Source organism: Microcaecilia unicolor, chromosome 4 (genome assembly GCF_901765095.1).
Source record: "Microcaecilia unicolor chromosome 4, aMicUni1.1, whole genome shotgun sequence".
NCBI lineage: Eukaryota > Metazoa > Chordata > Amphibia > Gymnophiona > Siphonopidae > Microcaecilia > Microcaecilia unicolor.
Window position 1 is genome coordinate 306,560,400 of NC_044034.1, and position 12,407 is coordinate 306,572,806.

At 44.8% G+C, this 12,407-nt stretch overlaps 2 protein-coding genes across 2 annotated transcripts in view; both read left to right on the top strand.

Moving 5' to 3' along the window:
• GOLGA7 (golgin A7) overlaps positions 1-3,727 on the top strand; it is a 78,880-nt gene extending 75,153 nt beyond the window's left edge. Inside the window, exon 6 of the mRNA XM_030201812.1 lies at positions 3,542-3,727. The gene's annotated coding sequence lies outside the window, so the exon portion shown is untranslated. The remainder of the gene's footprint in view (positions 1-3,541) is intronic.
• Positions 3,728-6,179: 2,452 nt separating this feature from the next.
• The window catches only part of R3HCC1 (R3H domain and coiled-coil containing 1), an 86,732-nt gene continuing 80,504 nt past the window's right edge, over positions 6,180-12,407 (top strand). Inside the window, exon 1 of the mRNA XM_030202502.1 lies at positions 6,180-6,357. Coding sequence (XP_030058362.1) covers positions 6,180-6,357 — 178 coding nt within the window. The remainder of the gene's footprint in view (positions 6,358-12,407) is intronic.

A 12,407-nucleotide genomic window follows, 5' to 3' on the forward strand; every position in this document is an offset into this window, starting at 1 on the left:
TTAGACAATGACAGATCTCTTACCAGATCATCTAAATCTGATTGGCTCAGCAAGTGTGGCTGACCCTCCAGTTGTTCTGGATCAGGAAATACATCATGCCAATCAACATCTTCTTCATCAGGATCAGAAGCGTCAGTTTCAATTGCCGTTCCTGTAGCGGGAGGGGCAGGCACTGGATTCTCTACATCGTGTGGTACTAGTTTAAGAGCAGACTCACAGTCAGGGTACACAATTTGTGACTTGTTTTTCTTTGAATATCCGGCGATTTTAGTCATGCAAAAATAACTCTGAATGGTGATTTTTCTGCTCATGCCAAACCATCGGCACTGCAAAAGCCATTCCTTTCCTTTTACCATTCAACCACTGCGTTAGCCCAGAGTAATGCACAGTGCAACAAACATGAGGTGCTCAGCTTTTATCTTGATCTCCAGTTTGACAGTCAAAGTAATACTTGTAAGCAAGGTGCACTCGCTTTGTTAGATTCTTGCGCTGATAATAAGTAGTGTATTTGCCACATATGTAGCAGAAATTGTCCGGATCGTTAACAGATTTGCATCTCTCCATCTTGCCTTATATACTTACTGCTGACATCAGCCAATAGACCTGTCTGAGCGCGTCCGGGCATGTCCGTTGGAATATTTCCAATATGTAATGCATAATATTATAAGTGAATAGGCTTTGCATGTATAACTTAAAATCTAGACGTGTCAGGCAAATTCGGAGTTCATATTTGGAATCGTCAGGTTCAATTTAGTATAAATCACATGATTTTCTCTCAGTAGCAAAATCATTGTTGCGTTGTGGGTAAATTGTTTGGTTACCATACTTTCCATCAGCTTGACTGCTAGTGGGATAGATGCTAGTGGGATAGATGCTACTGGGCGGTAATTAGTGAGATCATTTGTTTTCTCCTTCACAGCATCTCATTACTTTTCCCACCACCAAAGTAATGCTTATGAGCATATAGTTTCCCACCTTTTCTCTATTACCAAGTTTCTGAACAGGAACAGCATCAGCCTTGCTCCAATCTGCAGAACCTCCATTGTCTCAGATGATCTGTTAAACACGTTCTATGGAGGACCCACCAAATCCTTTCTGAGTTCCTACAGTATCCTGGGCTGTATCTCATCAGGTCACATGACTTTGACCAGTCTTGCAAGATGTTCATAAATACATTCTTCTATTTAAACTATTCTAATATGTATCTTTGTCAGTCATCTGCAGACCTTCTCCAGGTTTTTCTTCTGTGAACACCAAACAGAAACATTTGTTTGAAATTCCGCTTTTCCCTTGTTATATTCCACACACTGGTCCTCAGCACCTTTGTGTTGTAATTCCACCTTTGGCCTTCCTCCTCTCCCCAATATAACTGAAAAGAGGTCTTGGCACATTGCTGTACATTTTTAGTCATTTTTTTTTCTTCTGTCTCAACATTTGCCACCCTAATTTCTTTCTTTGATTTGACTCTTTCAATTTTTGCAGTATTCTGCGTTTTGTGAGTGCTACCTTTTTTGCTTTTATTTTTGAAGCTACTATTTTGGAGAGCCATGTCAAATTTGTTTTCCTCCTGGTTTTTATTTACTTTTCCCTTTCAGTTTTGTCCACTGACTTTCCACTTTTCTTATTTCTTCCCATCCTGCCACCTCCTCTTTCGAGTACTTCCCCATGTTACTGAAGTTAGTGTGTTTGAAATCTAGATTGGCTCCACCTTTGCTTTTATATCAAATCACTCTGTATAATAATCCCTGCTGCCCAGGTGGGCGGTCTCAGATATTAGACACACTCTCCATTTTGAGTACTAAATTCAGTGTTGACCCTTCCATCTCCATTTGTCTGAGCAAAGCCCCTTGTAAGGCATCCATCTCCACCACCATAGAAACATTTAAAAATGAAGGTGGATAAAGACCATATGGCCTGTCCAGTCTGCCCATCCATGCTATTTACTATCCTTTCCTTTCCCTGAGAGATCGTATGTACTTGTCCCACACTTTCTTGAATTCATATAAAGTTTTTGTCTTTCTACTTCTTTCCATATTTGCAGATGGATGCTCTAGACCACATCCAGTAGATTAAACTCATTCCTTAGCAACCCGTCTCCTTCCGTTCCCACCTTTGTAATACGATTGATAAGGTCTTTGTCTAGTTCTTCCGTTCTGAGTCAAAGGTCTGTATACTATCCCAGTGTGAATGAAAATGTCACCTTCTCTTTCCAAGATGATCTACAGAGTTTCCTCTTTTTAGGTTATAGCCAACTATATTGATATCCCATTGATGAGATGCATTGAATCATGTCTGTAATGGCCACAAAGTCCAGGAATTGTATTACCTGAATTGTGAACATTTGTGCATATAGCCTTTCACCAATTTTTGGATACTTTTATGTTTTGTATACTTTTTTATTCTAGTGCTTATTTGGTAGATGCAAAGCTTTTCGTTTTGTTTTTCTTTTGCTCAGTGGTTCCTTCTTTCTCCTTTTCTAGCTCAGTAGGAACCAGGACTGGGATATGGTACCATGAGCCTTTATTCACAACCTTCTAGTAAACGTTTCCCCCTTATTTTAATACTCCCATCTTTCTACTGTTTCTAGTCTAATTATTGCAAAAGTAGTTCTGAGGTTGAAAGCCGTGCACCTGGTCTCCCAGAGCCCTGTATCATAGGCTCTGAATCCAGCCATCAGGTGTCACTCTCTATGGTAATCACTGCAAAATCCCCAACTGATCCGGGGTGCAGGAGATCCAATTCTAGACTCAAACTGGGGTCCTTTGAAATAGCAATGTGCTGCACTATGGTTAAGTTACTGAGCCACTTTGTACTTATTGTAATTATATGGAAGTACATGTTTTGTGTCTGTTTAAACTTGTATATATGCTTGGAATCAATGATAACCTGGTTAACACATTCTATTGGAAGGTATTGTGAAATCCTCCTGTTCCTTGAATGTCCAGTGTATCTTTTTGCTGTGCTTAAGAAGCAAATCCATGAATCTGTTGAGAGAAATGACCAGTGACAACTGAATTTCTCTCACTTGAGTTCTGATGGAGGACTTTTGCTTTATTGTTATTTTTAAGAATATAAGAAATACTGCAATGGGTTAGACCAGTAGTTTTCAATCCAGTCCTTTGGACTAGCCAGTCACGGTTTTTTCAGGATATTCACAATAAAAATGCATGAGAGAAATTTGCAATACAATATAGGCAGTACATTGTGGATTTTTTTAAAAAACAAGATTGGCTGGCTGAATGTGTCCCAAGGTCTGATTTGAGAACTCCTGGGTTAGATTAATGATTGATTGAGTTGAGCCTTCTATCTTCATCAGTGGCCAATCCAGTTAAGTTAGAAGAAATATCCTGTGGCTCATAATGGGGATCCTTGCCCTGTTCACTCTTCAGAAAGAGGATGTCTTCCTCAATCCTGCCTGGGCAATAGTTGCTAATGGACTTCTCCATTTTTCTTTTTTACAAGTTCTGAAATGTCAAATCATTTAGCAGCCAATGACTTTAGTGAGACTCTTACATAATATTATTTTTTGTTGTTTCTACAGAATCGAGGGAAACTGTGGCTGGTTCATCTCTGTCCAATGGTTAACAGTCAACCACCGAATGTTCCCCTACCTCCCATCTATAGCATCATTCCTTAATGTCTGCTGTGGAAGCCTTGGGTGCCATCTACTGCACAGATCACTTTTTTTTTCCTTTAAAAAAAAAAAAAAAAACTATTCCAGACCAGGCAAGAGAGCTACTGCCCTGCATCCAGTTTTATTTTTCTAAAGTGTATTGAAAGAGCCTTCAGTTGTTTTGATTTTGTGTAATCATTGCAAGACTTCTGGGTTCCTTATTCTGTGATTTTTGTAGATCAGACAATAGGATAGCACATAATGAGACAGTTTATTTTGGAGGGCCATCAACTATTAACACTTGTGTAATATGTTTGTGGAACTGCAAGCTGTTTGTTTGGGGCACTGTTTACTTGCACCTCCACATTAGTGGAAGATGTTAAGAGGCAGGAAAAGTCCCTTTATTTGTCTTGGCACTAACCTTAAAGGTTCTGAGCAGCTGAATAACTTTGGAGTCACCATGAACAGAAGACTTCAAGTTTGGAAAAGCAGCACTAATGAAGGTTGTTCAAAGGTGTGAGCACTTGTCTTGAAGATGCAGTATAAAAGTGATGGGAATAAGTAGATTCACCTTATATTGGAACCGACTCTTCTTTTGAAATAAATCTCTTGGAGGCTGAAGACATCCTGTTGTTTTTTGTTTTTCCCCTGTATTGATTTTTGTGCGTTCAGATAATGAGGCTGGCGTCAAGGCTGAAAATTTGTTATTCCGAGTATGTGTATGCATCAGTTAAACAGGTAAATAGTCGCATATAAGGGAAGATTAATAATCAAAAAACATTTAATGCAAAACTCAAGTAGTGATTAGTTTCTGTGCTATCCCAATTACGAGGGGCTCATGGTCTTCAGACATTTAAACATTAAAAAAATTAGCCAAGCCAATTGCTTATTGAGCATTTATCATCCACCCTGAAAACATCTCTTAATTTCTGGCAGTGCTACAAAGTGGGTATTCACCACTTACAAAAACTTTATTTTTGTAAAAACCAGGAAATGCCTCTGGTCATATCCATTGCTGTGCTGCTCTTCTGAAGGACAATTGACAGCATGAGGGGTAATTCACAGTATCTCATGAAACTAGAGCATGCCATATTGACATTTTTTATTTTTTTGTGGAAAGTGCTGTTTTCTTTTTAATGAACAACCTCTAATAAACAGTATTTCACTTTTATTTTTCTTTAAAATCAGCTGTTAAATATTACTGAATTACAGTTAGGCTGTATAAGAAACAGCCTCTCATTAAACAGTGAAAGCACATTGAAATAGATGTGGAGGTGTTAGATTTAAAGTTCTTGGGTTCTTTTCCTTTAATGTATAATATGTGTTTGTAATGAATTGTATGCTTTTCTCTATGGTTTTATTATAAATAAACATAATTTATAGGAAAATGAGTTGCCTTAAAACTTGCACAAACTGCTTGTTTAGCAATTTTATTGTATCATCCGGTTTAAAAAACGATGAGAAAACATTTAAAAATTTCTACCATTAGACATTACAATAAAGTTAAAAACAAAGTTTCTTATTTGTAACCTGTTCTCTGTAGACAGCAGGATTAATCGGACCATAAATGGGGACACCATTAAGAAAGAACAGTTCTCCCAGTGCTCAGAACTAGTATAAACTTCTAGAATATGTGGTCCTTCCTGCATTCAGTGGTCTAATCAGTCCTCTCACTTCCATAGCTTGAAAAGTAATATGAGATTGTGAACTTGATTGATCCCATTGTCTATGTAAAATACCTGTTACAGGTAAGTAACTTTGCTTTCTTTGTTGACATGCTGTATTGATTCAAACACCCAAGTTAGTGACTCCCAAGCTAAGGTCATCTGTTCATTGTTAAGTGACTCCCATTAGATGAAGATGAGAGAGTTAGAGTACCCAGTATTTTTTGACTGACAGCACTTTCCTTGTCATCAACAGCAGATGAATCCATTAACTGATGGGTTATATCCACCTACCAGCAGGTGGAGATAGAGAACACTGAAAAACCACAGTGACCTTGGACGGCTAGCCCCTTCTGCCTTCAGTATATCTCTATCTCCCAGCAGGTGTGGCTGTCACTTTAGCAGCTCCTGGATTTCTGCCTGGGGAGGCTCCTGTGCTTTGCCAGTAGAGCGGGGGTGTTGTGGCTGGTGGTGCCCACTTTGAAGGCATACTTGGTTTTGTTCCCTGTCCCTGCCTTACCCCATACCCCCATCCTCCTGGAGTCCCTCTGTTGCTGCCTGCCTTCAACTTTCCTCACAGTGTAAAAAAAAAGGGGGCGCGCTTTTTCAGCGCAGCTATTTCTGAGGCTTTATCCAGAGATTCTGGTTCGCTGCAGCTTGCCTGGAGCTTGTTGATTCGGTCTTCTGAGGTGAGAGTGGTGCCCAGCTCTCCGGGGAGGTTCCCGAGGACAGCGTTCTGTGCAGGGTAAGTTTTGGCGCGAAGCCGCCATTTTATTTCTATCTTTCCGTCCAGTCGGATGATGGCTGCTGAAGGAGTTAAGCGCTGTTCCCGCTGTGGTAAACGCAGGTCAGCAGCGGGGCTTTGCAGTACGTGCTCCTTAGACGCTCGTGCTAGTACGGGCATGGCGAATGTTGATTCTTCCTGCTTGATGGAGCTGGCAACAGGCGCCATTTTGGAAGCGCCGCATGACTCTACCCTCGTGGTGGCAGAGGAGTCTGAGTGCAGGGGGACGTTTCATTCCGAGGCTACTAGAGGAGCTCCTTCCTCCGCTTCTCCTAATTCGGGGGCGGAGGGCCAGGGTGAGTTTTTCTCCCCTGAATTTGTGCTGCTGATGCACAAGGCCTTTATGTTAAAAAGAGCTCTGCTGGAGGTGTCTGACACTTCATTGCGGACTGCATTCCCTCCAGGTTTTGATAGCCAAGTGTTGGCTGCTGATTTTACGGCTTCCCCCGAGCGTTGGACTGACGCTAAACGTAGAAGGGTAAATTCCCTGTCTGAGAGTGGCGCCGTTCCCCCCCCCCCCCCCCCCCCCCCCGTGGTTTGGCTGTGGGAAGTCTGAGGGATCTGGCAGACCCTCATGGACGGATGATCCAGATGAGGGTGCCTGTTTACCACAGGACTTGGATGATCCTAAAGCGGTACAGATTTTCCACCGCAACGAGCTGCCAGCTCTCATTGCTGACGCCTTGCAGGCCCTTTTTATTGAAGATCCGGCCGAGGGCAAGGCCTCCTCTGTTAATCCTAGGATGGCTAGTACCAAGAGGCCTTCTCGGGCTTTTCCTATGCATGACTCCATCCAAGAGCTTATTTCTGCTCAATGGTCTGACCCTGATGGGCCTTTGAAGGTAGCCAGGGCTATGAGTCAGCTTTACCCTCTGAGTGAGCATCACTTGGCCCCTTTTGGGATGCCTAAAGTGGATGCGTTGGTCACGGCCGTGACTAAAAAGACCACTCTCCTGGTGGAGGGAGGGGTCGCTTTGAAAGATATGCAGGACCGGCGGCTAGAATCCGCGTTGAAGCAGTCTTTTGAAATCTCGGGCCTTTCCTTAAGGGCGGCTATTTGTAGTTCCTATGCTGCCCCAACCTGCCTTTCCTGGTTACATCAGATGATCAGCCTGCGGGTGGTGCGGGGTCCTTCGCTGAGGTTGGTCCGCATATGGAGTCTGCCTTGTCCTTTTTGGCTGATGCCCTTTATGATCTGGTCAGAGCTTCGGCTAAACAAATGTCTGTGGCGGTTTCGGCCTGCCGCCTTCTTTGGCTGCGGCATTAGGCAGCTGACATGGCCTCTAAACAAAGGCTGGTGAGGTTACCCTTTCGGGGCCTTCTGCTGTTTGGTGAGGAATTGGAGAAGATTGTTACAGACCTAGGGGACTCTTAAGTCCCAGCGGTTACCTGAGGATAGGTCGAGGCCTTCTTCCAAAAGTCCTGTTTTTCCATCCTCTTCCAGGACACGTTTCTGCGAAGCTCTCAGGTATTGCCCTGGGCGCTCTGCTGGGTTTCTCAACGTGCCCGTTTTCAGCAGAGGAACTCCTTTTGCTCGGACAAACGTTCCGTAGCAGCCGGACCATTGCCAGGAGTTCAGGGGCGTCCTCCACAATGATGGGATGCCGGTTCACTCATCAATTCCTGCAGTAGGAGGTCGTCTTTCTCGAGGAGTGGACCAAGATTTCTTCGGATCAGTGGGTCCTGGACCTGATCAGAGAAGGTTACCGATTGGAATTCGGTGCTCTGGTGAGAGACGCCTTTATGGAGTCCCGATGCGGCACTGCCGTCAAACAGGCGGTGGTAGAGGAGACCTTACTAGTCTTGCTGCACGTCGGAGCGATGATTCCAGTGCCTCCTGCTGAACGCGGCTACGGTCGCTACTCCATTTATTTTGTAGTACCTCGAAAAGGCGGGTCTTTCAGACCGATCCTCGACTTTCGAAGAGTCAACGAGGCCCTAAGAGTGTGTCACTTTTGCATGGAAACCCTACGCTCCATCATTGCGGCGGTACAGCCAGGAGTTTCTCACATCTCTGGACCTAAAAGAAGCGTATTTGCACATACCTATTTGGCCTCCGCATCAGCGGTTTTTCCGGTTTGCGGTTTTGGGCCAACATTTCCAGTTTTGGGCCTTGCCTTTCAGCCTAGCCACAGCTCCCCGTACCTTTTCCAAGGTGATGGTGGTGGTAGCTGCTTTTCTCAGGCGAGAGGGTATCAGAGTTCACCCTTATCTCGACGACTGGCTCATCAGGGAGGATTCAGCAGACGAGTGCCGACTCGCCACGACCAGCATTATAACGGTTCTTCAGACTTTTGGGCTGGGTGATCAATTTGCCGAAAAGTCACCTGACGACCTCTCAGTCTCTCTAGTATTTGGGGGTCCGGTTCGACACTGCCTCGGGGTTCGTCTTTCTCCCCGACCAAAGGCGATGCAAGCTTCAGAATCGGGTCCGTCTGCTCCAGTGGATGCCTCGCCCTCGAGCTTGGGACTTTGTTCAGTTCCTGGGATCGATGACGGCCACCATGGAGGTGGTTCCCTGGGCAAGAGCTCATATGAGGCCGCTGCAGATTGCTCTGCTCCAGCAATGGTCTCCGGTTTCCCAGGAATACCAACGCAGACTTAACGTGGCTCCCTGCGATCCGGCACAGTATGAATTGGTGGCTGTCCGACAGGATGCTGCACCAGAGAATGCCGCTCGCTTCTTGGTGCTTGGTGATAACCGATGCCAGTCTTTCGGACTGGGGAGCTCATTGCCAGGGAAGCTATGCTCAGAGTCAGTGGACACTCGTGGAAGCGGGGTGGTCCATCAATCGCTTGGAACTGAAAGCGATATTCCAGACTCTTCTGGCCTTCCACAAGACTCTGGAGGGGCTTCCTGTCCGTGTTCTGTCAGACAATACTACAGCGGTGGCCTACGTCAATCGCCAAGGTGGCACTCAGTGCAGGGCACTGGCCATGGAGGCTGCTCAGATTTTCCACTGGGCCGAGCTCCATTTGTATCTGCTGTCGGCAGCTCACATAGCAGGTCAGAGCAATGTGCAGGCCGATTTCCTCAGCAGACATCAAATCGACCCGGCGGAATGGGAACTGTCAGAAGAAGTTTTTCTTCAGATTTGTGCCAAATGGGGGACTCCCGGATTGGATCTGATGGCGTCAAGTTCAAATGCCAAAGTCCCTCGCTTTTTCAGCAGAAGGGAGAGATCCTCGCTCGACGGGGTTGGATGCAGTGGCTCAACCCTGGTCCCCGGGCCTCCTGTATGTGTTCCCTCCTTGGCCCTTGATAGGACGAGTCCTCCTGCAGATTCGACTGCACCGAGGCTTGGTGATTCTCATCGCTCCAGATTGGCCAAGGCGTCCGTGGTATACGGATCTCCGTCGGATGCTGGTGGAGGCTCCACTCCCTTTGCCTCTGGTGCCGAACCTATTGGTTCACGGTCCGGCGATGATGGAGGACCCCTGCCGATTTGGTCTTACGGCCTGGCTCTTGAGAGGGCGCAAATGAGAGACAAGGGCTACTCTAACAAGGTCATCTCTACTCTCTTGCAGGCCCGCAAGCGGTCTACCTCCGCAGTGTATGCTTGGATCTGGCGCAAGTTTGAGGCGTGGTATGTTTCAAAGGCGATCACACCCACGCGGGCTACAGTCTCGTCGGTACTGGACTTTTTGCAAGACGGCTTACAAAAAGGTCTGGCTTACAATTCCCTGCAAGTTCAAGTGGCATGCTTTCGAGGGAAAGTCTCTGGCTTGTCCCTTGCTGCACATCCGGACATTGTCCGATTTTTCAGAGGGGCGCTTCGGCTCCGTCCTGTGCGGCCGCCATGTCCGGCCTGGAACCTGAGGCTGGTGTTGAAGGCTCTCCAGCGTTCGCCTTTTGAGCCACTTAGGCGGGCTTCTGAGAAGGATGTGACTCTCAAGACAGTCTTTTTGGTGGCCATGACATCAGCTAGACACGTATCTGAGCTTCAGGCGCTTTCCTGTCGGGATCCTTTTCTACAGTTCTCAGAGTCCGGGGTAACGGTACGTACAGTGCCTTCCTTCCTGCCTAAAGCGGTTTCAGCGTTTCACCTGAACCAACCCATCTTTGTACCTTCTTTTCTAGGGAGGACTTTCCGGATTCTTTTGGGCAATTGCGTCTTTTGGATGTACGCTCTGTTGCAGGCTCTGATCACCTTTTTGTATTGTTGACAGGTCCTCGACGCAGGGGTCCGGCGTCTAAAGCCACTATAGCCCGTTGGCTCAGGGAAGTCATTTTTTCTGTGTATCTGCTTTCAGGACAGTGTCCTCCTGAACCGTTTAAAGCGCATTCCACGAGAGCGATTTCTTCTTCGTGGGCTGAGATGGTTCTTTCTCTTCATGAGATCTGTCGTGCGGCTACTTGGGCTTCTCAGCTCTCGTTTGTACGGCATTACAGTCTGGATGTTGCAGCGAAGCAGGACACACATTTTGGTGCGCAAGTACTTGCGGAGTTGCCTGTTCCCACCCTACGTAGGGAGTGCTTTTGTACATCCCATCAGTTAATGGATTCATCTGCTGTTGATGACAAGGAAGGGAAAATTAGGTTCTTACCTTGGTAATTTTCTTTCCTTTAGTCACAACAGATGAATCCATGATCCCTCCCTGTCTGACTTTGTTTTTTGTTCAGATCTTTCATGCAGATATTGTAGCTCCTCGGGAGGAGTTGAAGACAAGTTCTCAGGGTTTCTACATGCTGTTCTATTGCTGGAGGTTGAGATCGTCCCCCCTTTGTTTGGTTATTGCTCCGGTTCTGGGGCATTCACTGTGAGGAAAGTTAACGTTATTTTACGTTTCTTACTCACTCTGCTTTGGAAGTTTTCATATATTGAAGGCAGAAGGGGCTAGCCGTCCAAGGTCACTGTGGTTTTTCAGTGTTCTCTATCTCTACCTGCTGGTAGGTGGATATAACCCATCAGTTAATGGATTCATCTGCTATGACTAAAGGAAAGAAAATTACCAAGGTAAGAACTTAATTTTCCTGTCTCTGGTTGAAGTCTCGTCCAGGCCTTACTGACAAAATATGGAGCAGGGACCAAGTAGGCACTATGTTTATACTTTCCAGCTAAGCAGACTTTAAACAGAGCTACAGTAACTGCAGTAGCTCATATTTACTGACGTTTAACTGAACTGCATAGGGGGCTACCAGTCTGCAAATAACAAAATTGAATACAGGGTATAATCCAGCTGCTTGTGTATGCTTTGCCACTGGAATTCCTTATCTTTTAGTTCCAAAGGAGACAAACAATTGTGTAGATATTCTAATATATTCTGTTCTTTCAAAGGTAAAAAGCAAGAAGGACTTCTTACAGTGATGCTTTTGGGGTTTATGATAAACCGTAGGCAGTATTATTTTGTTATTCACATGAAAAGACATGACCATTTTTGACAGAACTTTCAAATGAATACACAGTTTTATTAAATATGTAAGGATGACATTCAGGTCCTAGGAAACAATAGGTTTTCTTATTGGTGGTTTGACATTTTTAAAAAGCCATTTTATAAAACTCCAAAATGATTAGTGGATAATATCATTGTCTAGGTGAATGTGATAGGCTGAGAGTGTTTTGAGATACTCTCTGGAGGATTTCTGTAGTCCTGGGCAATAAAGATGGAATAGGTGCTGCAGTATGGCCTTCAGAGGACACTAAAAATAAAAACCGCTTCCATTTAAAAACATGAACACTTACTGGAAGGTTTTCTCAATGCTACCAAGATGCCTTACATTGGTAATGGCAAAGTTCGCAGCTGGGCATCACTCGTTTTCTATACTGTAAGAGCCAGGGACTTGATTGGATGCAGCAGGGAGCCCTGTTTATCAAGGTTGGAAAGATTTGGGGTCTGCACAGAGGAAGAATTGAGTCTTTGGAGAACAGAAAAACAGTTCTGTTGAGGCCAATATGGTGCTATGAGAATCATTGTGTTGGACCTTTTATAGAATTTGTGCAGAGTTTTGTTGTTAGGATAGTTGGATAAGTAGAGAGGTGAGGCCCAGTCTATGACTTGCACAAGCTGTGCTAGGTGATCTGAAGACAAATATGGAATGAAAGAGGGGTAGCTTTGCTAGCGGCAAACAAGTCAGTTTAATTTACTATCCACCTTTTCACTTTAAAAGTTTATGAAGTGGCTACAAAACATAACGAGTGTTCCCATCACCGCTTCCTCATATTTCATGTCTAGCTCTTTAAAAAGCCATGGCTTTCAGGCCTTGCAAAATCCCAGGTAATCTCAGAATTACCCCCACAAATGTTTTGGGAGTGCTGCAGTATTGAAAAATATCCTGTGGAATTTGCAGCTCTAAGAACCATTTGTAAAGCTGAAGAGCTTTGCTGAGTTTATCTGCAATTTGGGT